General features: G+C 40.0%; 1 protein-coding gene across 5 annotated transcripts in view; it reads right to left on the bottom strand.

The window, feature by feature from the left end:
* abcc9 (ATP-binding cassette, sub-family C (CFTR/MRP), member 9) overlaps positions 1-22844 on the bottom strand; it is a 99709-nt gene that overhangs the window by 17249 nt on the left and 59616 nt on the right. For 3 of the 5 annotated variants that reach the window (XR_003674201.1, XR_003674202.1, XM_028448629.1), the window contains 15 exons: positions 19636-19737; positions 19464-19548; positions 19271-19351; positions 15550-15687; positions 15326-15451; positions 15146-15245; positions 13725-13798; positions 13381-13572; positions 13152-13306; positions 11335-11404; positions 11068-11225; positions 10850-10942; positions 8148-8250; positions 713-826; positions 460-580 (listed from right to left, as the gene is read on the bottom strand). Coding sequence is in view for 2 of the 5 variants with exons in the window: in XM_028448629.1 (XP_028304430.1) it covers positions 460-580; positions 713-826; positions 8148-8250; positions 10850-10942; positions 11068-11225; positions 11335-11404; positions 13152-13306; positions 13381-13572; positions 13725-13798; positions 15146-15245; positions 15326-15451; positions 15550-15687; positions 19271-19351; positions 19464-19548; positions 19636-19737 (1712 nt within the window). In the remaining 3 variants the exon portion in view is untranslated. Of the gene's footprint in view, positions 1-459; positions 581-712; positions 827-8147; positions 8251-10849; positions 10943-11067; positions 11226-11334; positions 11405-13151; positions 13307-13380; positions 13573-13724; positions 13799-15145; positions 15246-15325; positions 15452-15549; positions 15688-19270; positions 19352-19463; positions 19549-19635; positions 19738-21666; positions 21706-22844 lie in introns of all 5 variants that reach the window. The other 2 variants (XR_003674200.1, XM_028448628.1) reach the window with 1 other exon arrangement.

Genomic DNA, 22844 nt, shown 5'->3' with positions numbered 1-22844 from the left:
TCTGCAGTCCCAACATGTGACTTGAGTCAGACTCTCCATTAGGGTAAATCTCTCCAATAGTCTAGTTCCATTGTTCCATCGTTGGGGGGTCAGCTTGGAACCACTTCCTTGTTATAGTTTATACAGTTAAACTGTTTAACAAGTAATTATCTTGACAGTGCTCAAAGCACCTTTTAATGAACACAGTGATCTTTAACCTCAGCTGGTGCTTTGTCCAGGATAATGTGGTTCAAAACAAAAATGGTTGAAGAATAGTTTGATGACCTTGACTTGGAACACTGGATACTGTGGAAATTTTAGTTCATAATTAGCAACAAGATTAATTTTTCACAAAATCCCTTCCCCCAAAAAAGACCATTTGAGGTTAACAACAATCACAAACTTTATATATAAAGTTATCGTGTGTGTGTGTGTGTGTGTGTGTGTGTGTGTGTGTGTGTGTTTTGCTGGTTGAATTACCCAAAGAACCCTCATAGTTCTCTGACTCGGTGCTTAGGAAGCTGTTGACCTTCTTCACCGCAGACATCTGCACCTCAAGGTCGGCCAGATTCCTCACCACCCAGTTCAGATAGTTGGTCACCTGCAGAGAGAGAGACAAACAGAGACACGGAACAGATTATGTTCTGTTTCTTTTGTGTGTTATGAGACGATCAGGTGCGTCTAACATCAAACCTAAGGATTCAGAGGTTGCGTGTGTGTGTGTGAGACTCACAGTGAGAGCATACGTGAGGCCGAGGCCAACCAGGCCTCCAGCAGGACAACCGTACGTACAACCCCAGATGGATGTTCCTGCTGCTGTCAGCACGATCACTGCTCCCAGGTAGTCCTGAGTCATGGCAATGGACAAATGTATAATGAGGTGGTTCACAAAATTAATTTTCACCAAGTTTTGCCAGATCACTTTTTGCTTTGTTCACATTGACATTGTAAGCATCTGTACCAAAAATGGAGTCAATTGCTGCACAATGTTGCTGTTTTTTCTATTTTCAGGAACTGTTCTATTGTTCTTGTGTATTTAGTATAAATACAGGGAGAAACTATTAAAGACACTTACCTTTATATCATTAAAGCTTCTGATATCTGTGAAAGTTAGGCATTCTTTGATTGAGCAAAAAAATTGTGAAAAAATGTGCCACCCTTAACGGATGTTACACTGGCAAAATCTTTGGTACAGATGTTCAAAATGTCAATAATGCGATCTGGCATTTATATAATTGTATTGTGAACCACCGTAATGTATGTAAAAGTCGACTTCTACACTGAACATGTGACAGTTTATCCTCATGATTTCACACTGCAAACAAAACCCATAAAAACAGACAGTGCTATACTATTAGGTTGCAAAACATCAATTATATTGAAGAGAAATTCAGATGTGGTATTGTACTGTTTGAAATGTGGAGACACTAATTAGACTCTGATTGGCTCATTAGTCATACTACCAATCAGATGGATAATAATTAGAAATGTTCGATATTAGCCGATCATGTCAGAAGCTAAATTTTAACCAATGCCAATATATACATACAACCATCTCTGTCCAACTATTTCTAGGTCACATTTTATATAAATCTCCAGGGAAATAACAGGGAAGGCCTACTTTTTAATGTGATTCCACACTGGATGTATTCAACAAATAAAAAACCCTGGGAGAAAAAATGGTGACGTCTATCGTGTTTTGATGACGTAAAGGTCGGATAAATGTAAAGTATCAGATACATATCAGATTTAAGAGCTCATATGGAAGTGGCCTGGTCAGATACATGTATGATATACTGTATATATATATATATATATATATATATATATATATATATATATATATATATATATATATATATATATATATATATATATATTGATTAAATAGATTTAAAAAATAAAAATAAAAACAAAAAATAACAAATAAAACATTTTTAAATAAGAAATCTATTTTTTAAATTATCCATCCATCCATTTTCTTCCGCTTAGCCGTTTCCGGGTCGCGGGGGCAGCATCCTCAGTAGGGAGGCCCAGACTTCCCTCTCCCCGGCCACTTCCTCCAGCTCTTCCGGGGGGACACCGAGACGTTCCCAGGCCAGTCGAGAGACATAGTCTCTCCAGCGTGTCCTGGGTCTTCCCCGGGGCCTCCTTCCGGAGGGACGTGCCCTGAACGCCTCCCTAGTGAGGCGTTCAGGGGGCATCCTAATTAGGTGCCCGAACCACCTCATCTGGCTCTTCTCGATGCGGAGGAGCAGCGACTCTACTTTGAGCCCCTCCCGAATGTCTAAGGGGGAGCCCAGCCACCCTACGGAGGAAACTCATTTCGGCCGCTTGTACCCGCGATCTTGTTCTTTCGGTCATGACCCAAAGTTCATGACCATAGGTGAGGGTTGGAACACAGACCGACCTGTAAATCGAGAGCTTCGCTTTTTGGCTCAGCTCCCTTTTTACAATGACGGACTGGTGCAGACTCCGCATCACTGCAGACGCCGCACCAATCCGCCTGTCGATCTCTCGCTCCATCCTTCCCTCACTCGTGAACAAGACCCCGAGGTACTTGAACTCCTCCACCTGGGGCAGAACCTCATCTCCAACCCGGAGAAGGCACTCCACCTTTTTCCGGTCGCGAACCATGGACTCGGATTTGGAGGTGCTGATTCTCATTCCGGCCGCTTCACACTCGGCTGCGAACCAATCCAGTGAGAGTTGAAGGTCACGGTATGTTGGAGCCAACAGGACCAAATCATCTGCAAAAAGCAGTGATGCAATACTGAGGCCCCCGAACCGGACCCCCTCAACGCCCTGACTGCGCCTAGAAATTCTGTCCATAAAAGTTATGAACAGAATCGGTGACAAAGGGCAGCCCTGGCGGAGTCCAACCCTCACCGGCAACGATTTCGACTTACTGCCGGCAATGCAGACCAGACTCTGACTCCGATCATACAGGGAACGAACAGCTCCTATCAGGAGGTTCGATACCCCATACTCCCACAGGAATCCCCGAGGGACACGGTCAAATGCCTTTTCCAGGTCCACAAAACACATGTGGACTGGTTGGGCAAATTCCCATGACCCCTCAAGGACCCTTCTGAGGGTGTAGAGCTGGTCCACAGTTCCACGGCCAGGACGAAAACCACATTGCTCCTCCTGAATCCGAGGTTCAACTATCCGGCGGACCCTCCTCTCCAGTCCCCCTGAATAGACCTTATTGGGGAGGCTGAGGAGTGTGATCCCTCTATAATTGGAACACACCCTCCGGTCCCCCTTCTTAAAAAGGGGGACCACCACCCCGGTCTTTTTTAAATTAAAAAAATCTATTTAAAATCGGCACCCAAAAAATTGCGATATATCGTGAAAACGATTTTTTTCACACCCCTAATGATCAGATATATGTTCGATATTACCTTTTTGCAGACATCCATTATTAGCCGATATTGTCCAACAGCAAAATTTCCAACAATGCCAACATATGCATACATCCCCCATCCCCAACCTAAATTTAGATCAATATATATATAGATTTGATATATATTCATGGAAAAAATGGTTAGGCCTACTTAAATGTAATGTTTCCACTGTTACGGCCCTGGCCTGTACTGTGGGGAGTCTGCTTGTTCTGGCAGTCGCTCCTCCTTGTTTCTCCTCATTGCAGGTGCTGATTGGCTGTGTTTTGGCCCCGCCTGTAGGTCCTCACTATTTCTGTCCGCACCACTGGCTTTTTGACAGTTGAAGGATCCCGTCCATCCGTGTGGCTGCTGGCTCTCTCCTCAGCAGCATCCTCACTTATTATGCACCTTTAATTTTGATCATTTGTTAGCCTTGGTTGTCGTTCTTTATGTTCAAGCCTGGTTTTGTTGGCATTAAATCTTGCTTTGTACACCTTTAAGACATTGTCGCCTCCCACCTTTGTCACAGCGTGAACGGCTGTAACAGCCCCCTCTAGGATGTTAGACAAAGGCTTGAGGGGCAGCAACATAAAAAGGACACCACACAATAATAACGTCTTCAAAGTGTTTAATAAAACAAAGTTCTTCAAAATATTGATATCACTGATGCCAAAAAAATGATACCATGTCATTGTTCTGGGTCTGCTGGATCCTATCTCCAGCCCTCCAAAGGGCGCTAGGTGGGGGTACACCGTGGAGAGGGTGACAGTCCATCACGAGGCAAACGTAGACTTTTATTCTCTCCTATGGGTAATCTGGAGAGTCCGATTAAAGCTGCAGTATGTCATAACTCTAAACGTGATTAACATGAAGTCCTAGCCCTAGTTCTTACATGAACTGTTTCTTGGGTTAGATGTGGATTGAACACTCATGCGGTGTGTAAAAATCCCCTGACAGATTACCATTTACGCAAATGAGTTGAATAATAATCTTCACCGTTAAGCCTATGAAGAGCTCCCTTGAGCTTAGCCACCTGCAGCAGGGATGCAACTTTCTCCTCTTCAAGCACATACACATTTTGCCGAAGCCTTGCAATGGTCTTAGCATCCTGAGAGATGAGGTCCTCTTTAATTTTGACCATGTCCACATAACATATGGACTCTGACTTCTGTTTCTGGAGTTTTCCTTTCTCTCTCTGCAACTCTAACACCAGATCCTCAGCACATTGCTTTTCAATCTGAAGTTTAGAGCTCAAAGATTGTTCATTGGCCAAGCTTTTTTCCAGAGCCTCTGACTTCTCATATAGTTCAAGATCAAGGTCAGCAATGTGTTTGGAGAACTGAGCTCTTTCCCTGTTAATGACATCCTTGAGTTTAATTTGATCATTGCGTTCTTCAATCTGCTTCTCCTGAGCCCACTGCAAATCAAGTAGGACAAACTCAAACTCACGTTGCAGCCTGATGTTCTGGATTTTCAGGTGCTCATTGAAGATCTCAAGGGTTTGCATTTTATTAATGTTTTCTTCATTGAGCTTCTGCTGCCTTTTCAAGTTCCAATTTTCATCCAAGATTGTTTCAAGACATAATTTCAATTCTTGATTTTTCAATGTCACTTCAGCAAGTTTTTGCTGTGCTGTATCAGTATTTGATAGCTCCTTCTTAACATCATTTTCAAGTTTTTCAATGACTGTGAGCGATGAAACAGCATTGCATTTGGTATTTGCACAATTTTGCAGAGAAAGTCTTTCTACCTCTTTCTCTAAATGATTATTCTCCTTCTGCTGTTGGGCAAGGTGCTCCTTCAGAGTCTTATTTTCAGTTGAATTGACTTCAGAACGTTCAACCACTTCTTTGAGATGGCTCGTCACTGCTCGTTCATTGGCCAGGCATTTCTCAAGAGCTTCGGTCTTCTTGGAGAGCTTGTCTTCTAGCATCACTTTGATGTCTTCCAGGTCATGGCAGGTTTGTTCCTTCACACGGAGCTCTGCAGTCAATCTCTCTACTTTGTTCTGGAGTGATGACTCAGCATGGTTCTTGGCAGCAGTTGTTTTGGAGAGCTTATCTTCTAGCATCAATTTGTTGTCTTCCAGGTCATGGCAAGTTTGATCCTTCACATGGAGCTTTGTAGTCAATCTCTCTACTTTGTTCTGGAGTGATGGCTGGGCACTGTTTGTGGCTTCAGACTCATCTTGTTGACTTTCCTGAAGTTCTTGTTCACGTTCATTATTTTGAGCCACTTTGATTTTGGATTTTCTTTTTATTAAATTCAAACATCCCTTGAAAGGATTTTTTAATTTGACTCTCAATGCCGCCATTTTAGATTTCCGAATAGGCAACTCTTTCTTAATCTCCTTATTGGCTTCTTCAGAATCAAAAGTTACTCCAAAGAACTTTAACAGTTTGTTTCTCTGTTTTTTCTTCTCTTCAAATGTTTTTTCACAAGAGTTTGTTTGAGTGGATGTTGTGGATGTTGTGTCATCATCCTCCTCAGTATGACTCACCTCAGAAGTAGAAGACTCTGACTCAGAATCAGAACTCTCACCCATCTTTTTCTTAATTTCCTTATTGGCTTCTTCAGAATCAAAAGTTACTCCAGAGAACTCTACTTAATTTGCTATATTACGCTTTCAAAAGTCTAGTACAAAATAGACTTTGCAGTGCTGTAGAATACTGATGTCTGTCCACAGAGTGAGAGAGTTTTTAAAGAACAAATGTAAGGCAGAATTCCATTTTTTTCACAGTGATTCTTTTAGAATGCAGCTGATGTCATAGTTGCTGGTCAGACTGGGGCCTGTGCTTCTGCGTGCTCGTTGAGCCATTTATTCTCTCTCCAATCTTAAACGCACCTCAGTACCACCTGAGCCTTTGGGAGGCATTGGGGGGTCTGGCTGGGATCTCGCTTTGTAGTGTCTTTCCGTGCCATATCCGTCTTGCAGGGTGTAGTGGTTCCTCTCCTCTTTTGCCGTGGCTAAATGCTGGCCTTGTCTCCTGGTAGTCTTGGGGGCGGTATTCACGGTGTGTTGACCCTGGGAGCCCCATCGCTTTTGTGTGTGGGAAGGGCACAGTGGTGGGGACACTGGCATCCACGACAGGGTTGATGCAGTGTTGCATGGCCCCTCGGGATGGTGTCTGTGGAAAGGTGGCACCTGCTGTCCTGGTACTCATGCTATCTTGTGGGCGACGGGCCCCGGGCTGCTGTCCTTGTGCTGTCTGGGGCTGTGTGGCCCTGCTGGATGGTGGCTGGTTTGCTGGTTGTGGGTGGGCACTCTCTGGGGGGCCTTGCCTGGCAGCTTGCTCAATGGGGTTCCCAGTGCTGGTGGGGTGCGTTGGGTCATCGGGTGTGTATGTGGGGGCGGTTTCCGCTCCTTGGCCTTGGCCGCTCCTCGACGCACTGTCGAGATCCCCGCTGGACCATGCCTCATTGACATCCGTTCCAGCTGATGGGACTAAAAGGACATCTGCTGCCCAAGCTACTCCAACTACTGAGCTGAGGGTTCCTGCTAGTGCTACAAGTCGCATCTTGGGCTTTGCTGAAATGTGCTGACAATGATGTTTGTGCTGAACACATTGTCTTGCCAACCAGAGGTAAATTAGATCGGCTGCCCGTGATTTTGAAATTCTACCAAGAGCCCTAGCTTGGTTTATTAGAAGGCTCTGTGTGAGCCTCTTTTTGTAAAGGGGGAGGTGTTACGGCCCTGACAATACATTACAGACATTACTTTAGCTCACAGAATGAAGGTTAACAAGCCATTTCTTAAATTGGTCCAACTACGTCATGCAGTACGTTCCGGCGCTTCCAATTCTGACAGGAAATGACCCGTATTTAAAGGTGAAGTCAGGAAATCCCAAAAATATTAGGTCCCACCACTAGACAGCGCTGTTTAACCATAAACAAAGTAATAACAGTAACACACGTGTAATGGAATAGTCAACTCGTGAAAATATAGGGCTCACGATACGAAATACTCATGATACGATATAAAAAAATGGGAAAAAATTCCCCAATGAAGATTAACAAATGTCTAACAAATCTTTGCTGATTACAAACACAGATAGTCTGTGGGAGTGTTTTGCTTCACAAATAAAGAGTGTAAACAAGTTTCCATTCCATTCGTTACCTGCCTACGCTTCGGTCCAAACAAGCACACACACATACGCAGTATTTGCTCGCTCCCTGTTTCAGTCGGTTTGTTTTTTTTGGTGCATCACTACAAACAACCGAGTTACGAGTCGACGGGGAACCCACCACATTGTCCTCCATCTTGTTAACACTGCAGCGTGTAAGCTACTACGGCAAGCAAGAGGGTCAATAATCATCACATCATTTCGTGTTCTTGATACTTTTTTAACTTGATTTTATTTAGTGCACCTTTGAATTTTATATTGTGTATTTCTCGTTACATTCCTACTCAACCAATATTACACTTTATGGTAAATACCAGCTGATAACGTCTGAGTGATGGTAATATTTATTACCCAAAACTAGGTTTTTATTTTATTTTTTTGGTTTCTAACATTGACGCTAAGGTAAATCAGAGTCTTCCTCATTGTGAGCCAGTACAGAACAATTAATTAATAAATGAACAGATTATAATGGGCCTCTTTGCTACACCGACTCTATGCATCTTCTGCTTTATTTCCCCTTCAAAGGGAGTTCATCCACGCCTGTGTGGAAATGCTGAGTTTTTTTTTCATTTAATACTAATGTTAAGTGCTGTGAAATGAGTTTGATATATTTAGTTCTAAATAAGTTGCTAAAATAAGGATCCGGTTTCCTCACCGTTCTAACCTCCAGCCAGCGGTTAGCAGCAGACAGGAACAGGTAGGCTGTGTTGTTGGTGTCCGTCAGCTCCAGCATTCGCTGTTTGAAACGAGCTTCATGTCTGAAAACAGACATAGTACGTTACAGGAATAATAAATCAGTAACAAACTGTTAGTATCTGCTCTGGAAGTCCCAGAAAAATGAGAAACTTCTCCGATAAAAGTAGGACACAGTGACAGTTTGGTCTGTTTGATCTCCTTTTGTTTTCCTGTGGAAATCAGTGCGATTTGAACCAGTCGTGGTTTGGAAAACAAACCAGTGGATAATGATGATGTGAACTATCCCGTAAGGCCCAAGAATGTGTCCCATTGTGTGTGTGTGTGTGTTCTGGGGCTTGTATATTTGTGTGTGAGTGAGGAAGAGCAAGGCCTCGGGGGGGAGAGAGGAGGGCAAAGCGTGAGAGCTGTTTAGCTTTGGATTAAAGTGACTCTGGGAAAGACGGATGGAGGGAAACACAGGAGAGAGAGAGTTCAGTTCTGCTGCTTCCAACATCAGAGTCACACACACTCGCACTGATGTCCAGAACCAGCGCTTGTGAAACGTCAACTGTAGAATGAGGATCTTTGCTCAGAATAAAGAGTGATGTCATAGGAAGCTTAAAGCTATGGGCAACACCTAAGTTTAGGGAACACCTACTAACAATTAATCAGCTGCATATTAGCATGCAAATTAGTAACATATTGACTCTTAATTCGTCATTACTAAGTACTTATTAATGCCTTATTCTGCATGGCCTTATTATACAACCAGTAAGCCATTAACTAAGAGTTTTCCCTCAATAACCTCAGAATTATTACTTGTTAGTAGTAAGTAAGGAAGTTTTTGTATATGAATTATGATCTCAACATGCTAGTGTTAACGTTAAACTTAAACCTAATCCTAACCCTAACTCTGTTTGGACTGTGAGACTGCCATTAAATGTATAATAAGGCATTACTAAGTACTTAATGATTAATGAACTAATTAAGAGACAATATGTTACCAACGCTAATAAGCAGCTAATAGGTGTTCTCTAAACTAAAGTGTTACCAACATATGATATTTAGGAGTTTTATAATTTCACAATTTTTCATGATTTTTCTTTCCCTGCTTTAATATGTGAATACCTTTGATTTCCTTAAGCAGGTTGCCTCCTTATTAAAGCAGCCTACTGGTTAACGTATTGTAAAGTAAACCGCTGTAATGGCCGCATTCCAATAATTTAGCAATGTTCCAAGAAAAACCCACGTAAAGGCCGCACTCTATTGGATGATGTGGGTGTCCTTCAAACAACTTGGCCAGAATGTCAGAATGGGCAAGCAGACGGGCTGCTGTACTCCTGTTAGGTTTCAGGAGATTTCTGTGTATTCTGATGAGTTTCAACTGATGAGTTTCCATCTCTACATGAAGTCACCTCCTCACTGCCCCGTGTCTGCATATCAGTCCATTTACAGCTTTTTATGATCATTTTTTACTGGATCCAGACTAATACATTCGTCCGTTCTTCTTACCGTGAACTATCAGCCCCGGGAGCGATCACGGCGAGTCAGACTCTGAGTCAGAATACGGACGCGATCGCTTCTGAACAAATCCAACGAGGTGATTTGCCAACTTTGTATTGTTTATTGTTTTGTTCTATTACAAACTGGCTGATATTTACTGTATCCAGGCTGTTGCAGTGCTCTTTCACTCTCTCTCTGTGTGTGTGTGTGTGTGTGTGTGTCAGTTACATAAGCTTTTCTGCTAGCCTGAGTCCTGTGCGCAATCGACAACTTTATGCTGTTTATTTCCTACTAGCTGAGATATCTTACATTTTAAACCTCGTTGTACTTTTTATACACTCTTTCCACCGTAAATGCACACGTCTGCATCGTTGCCTGGTCCAGAAACTTCAATTTATTACTGGTATTTGATTTTCATTGAAAGCAAACGTCTTATTTTAGGCACAGAAAAAACGCAAAAACAGAATCACAGAAAAACCCTGACGCATCCGTCCTGTTAATAAAGCTGTGAGAGCTCGTTTTTGAACGTTCAGTTCACCGTGGTGTTCAGTGGCTGGTACAGTTCAGTCATTCCGCTGTAGGGGTGACTGTCAGTATTATTCTGCCCTCCTGACCCCCGTCTTCACTGGACATGTGTGTGTGTGACTGACTGAAATAAATCACACATAGAGCGCACCACTCCATTCGCTGCACCCTTAACTTTAAAGGCACACTGTGTAACTTTTGGCAACTAGGGCGGTGTCTGGTGTCGTGTGGATCGCGGAGGGGTCCCGGTCTTGGCGGCGTCTTTTTAGCCTCCTCAGAAGCAGTTTTAAACTTTTTGCTTGCCTTGGCCATGACCAGGAGTCGAACAGGCGAAAAAAATAGTAGCAAAAGCCTTTTAGCCCAATGAGTATCCGAGCCTGTGGTCACGTGACTGCCGTAAAGTGATACATTCTCCAGGCATTCTCCAGGTCACATGACCTGGCCAAAGATGGTCCGTCTCTCAAAACTTACATGGGCGGTATTTCAAGAGCGAAGCTACGCTCAGAGCTGTATATTGGCCTGAGGAATCATTTCAAATAACTCATGGGTCAACTCTTTAGGTCAAAAAGTCCACGGTGTGCCTTTAAATGAAAAAATAGCGTCCTATAGGCCGGTAAACATGGTAAATTTAGATACGCATGGTTAGTGGATTACCTGAACGCTCTTATTGTGGTGAGACCTTCAGCTGTTTCAGAGAAGTGACAGAGTAGTGGAAGCTGTGTGGAGTCGTCAAGGTCCTGAAGGTCCCTGGGAGAGTAATCAGTAACAGACTTTAGGCATTTACAAAGCACCACTGCAGGCATGAACACCTTCTTAGAGCCGTTTTCACCTCAACATGAAATACTAAAAGTCGTAAGGTTAGGTGGACTCACTTTGAGGCGACTCTGAAGTACTTCTGTATGAAGTAGAAAGCCACGCCCAGTGGGATCAAAGGGACTAAGAAAGCAGGAGTGATGAAGGCGATGACGCCTATGGCCGATAAACAGAGCAGAGTTGATCTGGTCAACGACTCCAGTGTTGGAGGAATGTGCTGCAAAAAAAAAAATACAGGAATCAATATAAACAGACCTGAATAAAGGATATCATTCATTCATCTTTTTCCCATGGGTTTGATAAATGATGATGCAGAATGAGTTTACTTGGTCAATGATGTTAGTGTCAGCAGAGAATCTGTTCAGGATCTGCCCCAGAGGAGTGATGTCGAAGAACCTGAGGAGGTGAAAGGATGACCTTTGATTAGGGATACTCTGCTATTTAATCACACTTTTATATTCTATTTTATTATTAAGCATTTAAAATAATGACCAATCTGAGCTTCATTACAGGAAAGAAGTATGTTACCATTTTGTATATTTTTCTGTGATCTTTGTGTTTTTCGAGTATATGAACGAAGTAAAAACACTTTTATGCATCAGTCTACAGCAGTGTTTCCCAACCAGGGGTACGTGAGCACATTGCAGGGGGAACGTGGAAAAATGAAGAGTTTATTTCCAAGATAATAAAAAATATTCTCAGTCATTTCATAAGTCCTTTAATAAAATGGTACGTGTGCGCTATGACTTGTTTTTAAAATGTAAATGCTTGTTTAAAGGGGACATATTCAAAGAAGCTCCTTTTGCGGTAAATGTCATAAAAGTTAAATATGACACGGGCAGTTTAATTTATGTTTTGTATTTATTATTTATATTACTTATTTTTATTTCTTCCTTTTTTTTCTAATTTCGACTATTATTTTTCTTTAATAATAATATAATCATAATATATTATTAATAATACAGTATTAATAAAACAAACGTTTACTATAATATTATTTCTCATATATATCATTTTTATTGCCTTGAAGGCAACATAATTTTATATTTAATTTGAGTTAAATAAGAAGGTAATGCCTGAATATTAACTGTTCAATTTATGAAGATGAAATAAAATGATTTGAGTTAAATATTCAGTTGTGTTATGTTCTACTTTTGGAGAATCATGAACACGTATGAGTGAGGGGGTACTCATGGTATGACAAAAAGGCTCAAGGGGTACACAAGACAAGAAAGGTTGGGAACCACTGGTCTACAGGACTCCACATCCCATAATTCAATGCACAGAATATTTCTGACAATGCCAATAAGAGAGTATTTACAATAGAGATCAAAACTTACTATTGAGCCGCAATTCAAACCTTTTCACATCTTTTTTTTTTTTCTCTCGAGCAAATGATCTTCGATTTATTAATCAATGAATCCTCCTCTATTTGATATATAAAAAAAAAGATCGTCTCCAGCAGCTTTAAGTTTCCATCTTTTCCCCCTAATGACACTACACTCTTATCAATGTAGATATAGGCGGCACAAACATATCCCCTTCAAAATAAAAGCAAATTTATAAATTCTATCAAAAAACCTGCTACTTATTGAAAAAACAAACAATGGAAGCCTTTTGTCTTAAGTTTATTTTATTTATTTTTTTGGCGGGGGGTTCCTGCTCGTCTTATGATTTTAATGTCTATTCCTGTTTTCTGTTTTTTTTCCCTGCGTTAAAGTTTAAATGTTATATATCGGGAGCCCTCATCATCAAGACACTTGTATGTTTTTTGAGTTTTCCCTGGCGTGCCTCTAAAGTGTATTGATTTTTGTTCATGTCTGTCCATTATTGTTATGTTTTGCTGTATTCTAAACTGTACCAAAGAAAAACAAGGAGAAAAAAGAGAAAACGTGTAAACTGGCAACACACTAAAAATGGGCTTACGAGCCACTTTTGGGTCCCGACCCAGGATTTCAGAGCCTTAGAATAACCTCACAACATGCAAGAAGACAATCATAAAACCAGCTCTCGTCTTTTATTAGTCAGTGTAATATGGTTGGTAAAGTGTCACTTTTATTCATTTGGACACTAAAAAGTTCCCAGGACTCTGAAGAACTACAGTAGGGGGCGGGCATTAGTTAAATGAGTCAGTGATTCTCACCTGATGGGAGCGTGGATGATCTTGTTGAGCAGGTCGTGATGCAGGCTGGTGGCTGCAGTGAGACCGAGAAACTCCACAGAGAGGGAAGTGATGAGACATAAAATGATCCCAGTGGCACAAAGAATGATAAACACCCACAGGTAGTGAGAGTCCGCCTATAGGAGAGACACATCCAATCAAAATTCCTCTTCTAATTCAACCAATTCATTCAACATTTAAGGCTTTGTACCCAATCTTGCGCAGTGACAGACTCGGGCGTGGGCAGAGTCGTGTTGCCGCTGTCGGTTAAGTTGGTTTTGGTCGACGTCCAAATGGCTAACCAGTAATCGATGGCCACGATGACCGAATGTTTCAGGAGTTTCGAAGAAACCATGAGGAAGACCATGAAGTATCCACCAGAGGAGAGATAACACCAGCACACCTGAGGACAGGAAGGACAACAACACGAGATTTTTTGCAGCGATTACTTTACTTTTGTTTTTTGTGGATTTCACACAAAATGATGAAATATGAAAAATAAAGATTGGCTGCAAAGGCCACGCCTCCTCTGTGCGTGAATCCAAAGAACGGTACCTTCCATGGGATCTTTGATCCTCTGATGGTGGTTGTGGACATGTTGTCATCTTCCTCTTCCTCCTCTTCCTCCTCTGTGGGAATAAAAGTCCAGATTCAGACCAGTCACGATAGTAATAGTGATTGTAATAGTAGGTGAGTAGTAGTGATCAATCTAAGCAGGAGAAAAATGACATGGTAGGTTGCCTGTGAGAAAGTCAATGCTGTGGGGAAAACAAGAAGAACAGCAGATGAAGATGGACAGATTAGTTTAATATAACTATTTTTATATCATTTTTGTTTGACTCATTCCACAAACATTGATAAAATTGATACATTGCATTAGTTGCTGTTACTTATTCATGTCTGCAGCTGTTGTGTGCAAAATGGTGATAGTTAAAGATCGTGAAAAGCAAATTATGACATTTTCTTCTAAACACATTAAATAGGCCATAAATGTATTCTTTAAAACATGTAAAGAGCCATTCAACCATTTATATATTAATTGTGGAGTTCGGCTTCAAAAACTGTTTCTAATTTCTGTGTTCAGGATTTAATGGGCGGGTCAGAAATCATAGCAGCGTTATGTAACAGAGCCATCATTAGCATAAACCCGACCCTGCTGCTGAAGCACACCAAACGTCTGCGGCCTTCAGCGCAATTCAGCCCCGAGCCAAAAACAAACCACATATTCAGACTCAGGGGAATAAAACGCGTCCGCTGGTGCCACAGATTCCGAGAAATGAGCACCGCACCGCAATATTGTTTTTAGCCTCTGGCGGGCGCAGTTTTCATGCACATATTTGGACTCAGGCAGAGCAGACCTTTCCACTGATACCCCGTTTGGCCTGATCCGAGTACTTTTGGAAGCACTATCAATGCTGGAGCCGCTTTCACGCTGCTCTCTCCCGTAGACACAGTAAAAAGGCGACGTTTTTATATTTTATATACTTAGTGATTATTTTCAGCTTTCAAATTTGGCACATGCTTCTGTGGTGTGACATGACACAAATTTATTTCTGCTTTTTCTGTAATTCAGCTTCCTAAAATGTTCCACATTACAGCAGTTCAGCCCAGATTACATAATAATAATTCATCAGAAACCACACTAAATAGGCTGCTTGCAGATATATTCCACCTAAAATATAATCTGTGCAAAATAAGAAATCTAATTAAAATTAATTAATAGAAATTTTTTATATCTATTCTCAAACAAAAACACGTGCTGTTTTTTTCAATGCCAGTGGAAAAGCCGATACCAATCGATATTACACGTTTCTGGCAAATATCGACCGAAAACATCACGTACTCCACTTGCTCGTGTTATTTTACGTTCGCGGATGATCTGCAATGTGTTTTTGCGTGAGCTGTCGAGTTTGTACACATTTTTATGCACCGCCCTCGAAAATTTGTATTGATTTATTAAACAAAACAAGCTCTACCTTCATCTTCATCATCAAGTTGGTTTTTGGCCTCCCTGGAGTAAAACGCTCTCCTCAGCACTTTCCTCTCCAGCGTTGTCTGACTGTCCTGCTGGACGTCCTACAGACACACACACACACACACACAGACACAAAGGTTCAGAACAATGTCCTACCAAGCTGATGATTGTGTAGGGTTACCTTCTCCAGGCCCTGATCCTGTCTGTTCATCAGAGTCTTCCAGTGGTCATAAAGCTGAATGTCATGAGTCTGAATGTCCTTCAGCGTCCCCTCCCTGAGCACAGAGCCGTCCTTCATGGCAATGATCTGGATTACACAGGATGACGATGATGATGATGATGTTCATTCATGTGTTGGGGATTAATTGAAACATGACTCCATGTTGGAAAGATTTTAAAGATTACCCAGTCTGCATTGGTGAGATACTGTAGTTTGTGGGTGACCAGGACCACGGTGCGTTTATCGTCCTGCAAGAACTTGACGATTCCCTCCTGCATCAGGTGATCACTGAGGTGGATGTCTAGTGCTGAGAACGGATCGTCCTGAGACGCACACAGGAAATGATCATCAGGAATAGACCTTTAGTGCACATTTATGGAGCTATTTTCAGTTTTTGACAGCAGTGCCATGGGTACTTAATGTATAATTTGATTTGCTTTGATTTAATTTTATTTAAAAAAGAAAAGTTATAAAAAAAAGGAAATAAATCAGGCAAAAACATAACAAATAGTACAGAAATCCTGCTCATGAAGCCTAGACATGTTCAAAAAGGTGTAGGAAGAAGTATATACTTGTATGATCCTACTCCTTGTAATATCTAGTACTATACATATAATCTTCTTATAATATACACCTACTGTATTTACACTATAAATATACATATTTATACACACATAATTCATTGATATATATCTATATAATCGTACAATTCATGTGAACCATTATACATTAATCTGTCCACACATACACAAGCACATTCACACCTATTTACAATTTTATCCCTTTAACACTTGTGGTTCGAGAAGATCAACTTTATGTGTTTATGTTTAAATTGCTTTAAATTCAGACTTTTTTTTATTTCAACACACAAACTGTTCCACAACCCGGTACCGCTTACTGACACACAAAAACGTTTTTTTTTTTTTTTTGACCAGCTGTCTGTGACCCACCTAGTACAGGTCTGCAACCCACTTTTGGGTCCCGACCCACCAGTTGAGAATTGCTGTTCTTAACAACTTGGAAACCATTGAATTCATATATATTTTTTGTTTGTTAATATTTTTCAATTTATCATTATTCATCATTTTTTTTGGTCATTATGATACATTTTTACATTATTTCACTTTAATTTAGTTAAATAAATTATTTATTGCTCAATTATAAACAAACGTGTGAGTGTGTGTGAATATACTGTATATATGGGTCAATGATGTATAAGGATTGGGCATCATCGCATGAATATTATGATGGAAATAGAAATAGAAATACTTTGAAATCTTATACATGACTATAATATCAGTCAAATAGGGCAGGAAATCAATTTTAAAGAGAAATTTGAAATACTTTTTTCACAAAAGCAGTCATGGCCACAGAGTTGAGCCACAAGATATTTTGACACTTTAAATAACAATAAATTACAGAAGTAAATTAGTAAGTACATTTTTATTTATTTTTAAGTCAAAGTGAGAGCATATATACGAAGTAACTACATATTTGGTATGTTTTTTTATACATTTAAACCTTTTTTTCAACTAAAAGAACTGATGTTGAACAAAAAAATTTAGGTGTCATGTCATTGACCCATATACTTTGCCTATTTATAGTTACGCAATTCAGGGAGTTTATTTGTGTTTTTCTATTTGAAACACACATTTATCCTGTTTTGTTGTTGTATGTTCTTGGTAATTATTTCAGACACAGAATATACTTTAGTGTTCTGTCACTTAAATAATGTACACTAAAGAAAGAAAAGCTGCTGCTTGTGCAAAAACTAATCGGGACTTAATAAAACGGAAAAGTCTACAACATGACAGCCTATAATATCTGTCAACAGGCTAATTTTGTAGCTTCAACTTATTTAGTGCAAACCACAGTTTGGATAAGAGCATTTTTTCACTGTTAAACAAAACTCAATGCTACGTGCTAACCAGTGATTTCACAGAGGAAATAAGTCTTCAAACACACTCTGTTTTGTCATCCATGGGAGGATTTAATTAGCGACTATCGCTACTATCACTTGCTGACGTCTTCATGGACACTAAGCAGAAGATAACAGTATGTGTCAAATGTCCATTACGTGTGAAAAGACTCCGCTAAGACTCCTCTGAAGCACACTAATGGAAACTGTGTCCAGACCATTAGTTACATGACATTTTAATTACATTTTATCTGTGAGAGCAGATAAGAGAATCACAAACAGCTGTACAATTACAATGGAAACACTTCATATTTGGACAACGTGACCCTGGTGTATTAGACAAAGCATGGAATGGTTTCTAATTAGTAATGTCGCCATGACAACCAATTCGAACCAGCATTAGGACAGTGCAGATACTCCCAGATGAAAATAGATGACCTCAGGAACCATCTTCTCGTTATACCAACAACAGAAACAGAACTGATTTATGGAACGCTGTTTGAGCAAACATATAATATGAGTGATATTAACCATAGTTTAACTCTACGAGTACATGTAATCAATTTCTGTTTATTAGTGAGTGAGTACACTTTACTAGTGAAGCAAAAAGTGTCACTAGTACTACTACTAAGCCTTATATGCTAATAATGGGGCGGGGTGGAGCAAATTCAGGCTTGTCATTGGCTTAAAAAAATATTACAACCAATTAGGGAGCTGGATTTGGTTTTAATCCCTCCTACTTGATTGGTCTTTGGTTGTACTACTTTCAAAAGCCAATGGCAAGCCTGAATTTGCTTTCCCCGCCTCCTTATTAGCATATGACGCTTTTTGCTTTACTATTAGCACTTGTGACAGTTTTTATTTCATTATTAAAGTCTACTCGCGCACCACTAAACTAAAATTGAGTACATGTATTCCAAAACTGAGCACTAGTAGAGCTGTATATTGGTTGATATCACTGATATTGAATTTATGCTCAAACGACTTGCCATTAACAGTCTACAATAATAGTACTGCTAGTGAGATTTACTAGCAAGTACCGTATTTTCAGGCATATAGGATGCTATTTTTTCACTCTAAGTTGAGGATGCAGCCAATATATTTTACTTGTAACATATTTTTAGTCTAATAAATTATTTTGCTTTATTAGTAAGTGTGTGAGTAGACCTTTACTAGTGAAAATAAATTTTGTTTACTAGTCCACTCAAAATCTCACTAGGAGTACTACTAGACTAGTAAATCAAGAAGATTCACTAGTAGTACTAGTAGACCCCATGCAAATGAAGTAGGAGGGATTATAACCAACTCCAGCTCCCTCATTGGTTGTAGAACTTTCAAATGTGCTTCCCCCATCCCTTTATTAACATATGATGCTTACTAGTGACAGTTTTTATTTCACTTAATAATGGATGATATCACTGATATTAAATGTATGCTCAAATGGCTTGCCTTAACAGTCTACAAATACTATTAGTGAGATTTACCAGCAAGTACTAGTAACATATTTTAAGTCTAACGGTACTACTGGTAATGTTAAATTGTTTACTATTAAATGACTTTGTTTTAATCGTAATGTCTACTCACGAACTAGTGCATGAAAAACTAAATTTTGTTGACGAGTATTACTTGTAAACTCCAAATCTCACTAGTTGTTCTAACTGGTTGTTTTTAGTCTACTATTAGTACTAGTAAAGCCAAAATATTCACTAGGAGTACTAATAGATCTAATGCAAATGAGGTAGGAGGAATTAAAACCAAATTCAAAGCCTTATTTTGGTATTATTAGCATATAGGCTAACAAGTAGTACCAGTAAAACTTTTTTCTTCACTAGTAAAGTGAACTTGCGCACTAGTAAAGCAAACACCTTATTTGAGTTACTAGTAGAGCTCAACTAAGGTTGATATCACCAATATTAATTTTTTGCTCAATCTATTAAATTAAAAAGGTAACAGGAGGAATCATTTGAGCTCCAGGTTCCTTTACGTACCAAAAACACAATGTTGGTGTTCTGATAGAGAGCTCTAGCCACACAGATCCGTTGCCTCTGTCCTCCACTCAGATTAATGCCCTGGCAGCAAAAAAAGAATAAATATAAAGAATCACTTCAGCACCTTTCTCACATCAAAACACTGATTGTTCAACGTTGCATCTCAAATGTTGTCAAAGCATGCATAGCATACCCGCTCTCCGATATCCGTTTGGTCTCCAAAAGGCAGCAGGTCGATGTCCGGCTGCAGAGAACAAGCATCAATCACAGCCTTATACCTGAAAACATAGAATCAGCTCTGACAACATCTCAGGTAAACAGTCATGCAGAAGAAAAATACACAAATCCAGCATTTTTTTTCCAACCTCTGCTTGTTGAAAGAACTTCCAAAGATGATGTTTTCCTCCACAGTAGCGTTGAGCAGCCAGGACTTCTGGGCAGCGTAGGCCACAGAGTTTCTGTTCTTACTGGGAGAGATGGCAAACGGGTTCATAGTGAGAACAACACGATCTGCATTCATAAAGCTTCAAGGAGCAGGAATACTGATCGTATAAAGACTTTTAAAGCACCCAAGGGTCGGATCCAGGAATGATCCTGGAAAACAGACTGAAGGACATGTGATCAGACAGATCACATCCAGTGTTGAGATATAGTAGAGAAACCATTGCATTGTGTTCATAGATGTGTTTGAGGGAATCTGAAGATGTAACAAACCTAACAAAATGCTAGAGTTGCACGTGGTTTGTTTTTCAGTGACATCACTGACAGGCAAAGAAGGTTAGTTGATGCTGTTCAGTGCTGTACCAATGACCACCTCTCCTCAAACCACCAAATACAGCTCATCAACTGTTCTCTGCACGAAACTCAACACTCTGCTAAACTATGTGGGACAATAACAGCAAAGTTAAACTTAATTCAGTCAAAATAGAGTCCACAAAGTTCAAGAGATCCTCTACTGTTTTTACAAGTTTGGCCTAAAATCTTTATAATGTACTTTTTAGAAGAACTTTGCCTACTAAAATGCATTATTATGCACCATATTCATTTTGTATTAGGAGTGGTAGTTCAAAATGATTGCCAGTTTTCTTTTAATACCAAAAAACAATTTCCATGAAGTTGATGATTTTTAAGTATTCCTAATATTCCCAAGCTTGAAGCTGATATCTGGAGTTTCTGAGAAATCTATGTTTCTGTATGATTCTTTTGAAATGCTAAAAAATACCTAACAAGTCTTTTACTATGGTCTACTGCCAGTGGTCATTCATATACAGTACATTAATGTAAGTCCCGCCTTTGTCCTATAGACCCCTATACAAATGCAAGAAAGCGCTGACTTCGAACAGCCAATAGGCTTCGACTTCCTGGAGAGGGACACTGTCAATCAAAGCAAACAGGTATTACTGAGCAGCATAGCGTCATGGAGGAGTACTCAGAAACTCCAGTTACCCATTCCATGATTGCCAACGTATAAAGCTTCTACTTAAAAAGAAAAGAAAAGTCTGGGTACAAAGCTTGTGGATGAACGTCTGTGACCGCAACAGAATTTATCTCGGAGCTGCTTTTCAAAGGTGGAGGGACTTGCTGCATTTAAAAGGATTTAGAAAGGACCAGGATTTGGCGACATTTCTCATGGACAGGTAATAAACAGGTTTTAATCAAAAGTTGTGGCACTCTAACAATAGTTTTTTTAGTTATTCGACTTTGTTATGTTTCGCAATGCGCATGCACAAACGTAGAGGCGTAGATTCTGGTAGATTGGCAGAGGCAGGGGAGGAAGTAGAGCTGTTGGGGGCTGGACATCGAGATGTTCTCTTAGAAACTCCGAATAGCAGCTTTAACATATAAATATACCGGAGATTGTCCCTCCCTTTGCAACGCTAAACTCAAAGGCAAACTTTTATACCGTAGACAGAATCCTTGCTTTTTTTTTTGGAACCACCAGCCTCATAAATGAAGAGAGTGATCAGTACTCCTCCTCTAATCAGCTTTATGAAGGTACCCACAGAGGAAGGAATTGAGTTAAAGAGCCCACGGCAACAACAACAACAACACTTAGATATGAAGGGAAGACGGGATCAAAGGAACAATATCACCACAACAGCCAAACAAACACATATAAAAACATATAAACAACATAGAACTAATGAAATGCTGACCGAGGAGTCGTTTTTACATAATAATAATTCAACAGTTTTATTTTGGTAATTTCACGAGACAAAAGCATATTATTTGAGTACTTAACCAAAAAAAAAAAAGTTTCAGGAAATGTCATTATGTCGCAACAAAATGAGGTTAAAACGAGCAGGAAAGCATGAGAAGAGATGGAGGCGGGGTCAGAGGGTCACGCCAGATCTGAAACGGGAAGCACAGAAAAAGGGTGGAAGCGGAGCGAGTACCTCCGAATGTCCTCGTCTGTCTCCTCTGTTTCTGTCCAACTGTCAAAGTTACATCAGCGTGTTAGAACTAGCTCCATCAAAACAATCAGATGTGTGGCATTAAAAAAACACACACACACACAATGAGGCCGCCCTCAAAAACAAACGTGAGTGAGAGAAACCATCACAGACACAAACAAATGGACAAATTACATCAAAATGCCAGACAACGGAAACATGATATGAGCATTTCAGCTTAAAACTAAATTAACTAGATGAACATTGCTTTAAATGAATCAAATCTAGATAGATGGTGTGATTACAGCTACATAATCAAAAGCACTAAATTGAAAGGGACTAATATCATGTTTAACGCATGTAATAGTATAACACAACTCGATTAATCCCCAAGTGCTTTTCAAAATAAAAAGAAAAATTAATAGAAAAACGAATTAAAATCCAGCAACATGCATCCAGTTTTAACACAAATAAATACAAAATAAAAAAAATACTGTATGTAACTATAAGTCGCATCTGAAAATAAGTCACTTTTCAAGAAATTCACTATTTCCCCCCGGGGACAATCCATAGATAAGTCACTCCAGCCAATAAGTCGGATGCCAAGATGTGAGACTGCTTTGTAATGGCACCCGTGAAAAGCTAATTAACACTACGGCTGTGTTCAAAATATCATACTAACATGCCACTCATACCAAGTTTGACGTCAAAATGAGTATGTAGTGGTCGTACGCAAGAAATTCCCCGATGTCGGCACACTAGTCATACTCAAACGTGTTTCTGCGAGTTTTATGGATCAAATGACCACATGTTGACATTCTACTTGGTCACTTTCTCGCTTAAAATGTTTTCAGAACTTTAAAGGTGGGAACGATCACCATCCTAATCATACTTACAGTATATAATAGACAGAATATATGATTGAGGTTGTAGTGTATGGTACGTTAAGGCTGGGATACACTGTGCAATGACACTAACCGACACGATCTGACTGCTCACACTGTACATCCATACACAAGACATCTGGGTTTTGTTTCTGGAAATACGACGTACAAATTAGAAGAAGAACTCTGAAGCGTTGCCATTAAAACAGAAGAAGAAGAAGAACCCGGAAGTGGAGAGGCATTCAGTAATCACAGCAAAAAGAGCTTTAAAAAAGAAAAGATGGCGATGTGATGTGA

Source organism: Gouania willdenowi, chromosome 6 (genome assembly GCF_900634775.1).
Source record: "Gouania willdenowi chromosome 6, fGouWil2.1, whole genome shotgun sequence".
NCBI lineage: Eukaryota > Metazoa > Chordata > Actinopteri > Blenniiformes > Gobiesocidae > Gouania > Gouania willdenowi.
This window is presented reverse-complemented; position numbering and strand designations above follow the sequence as displayed.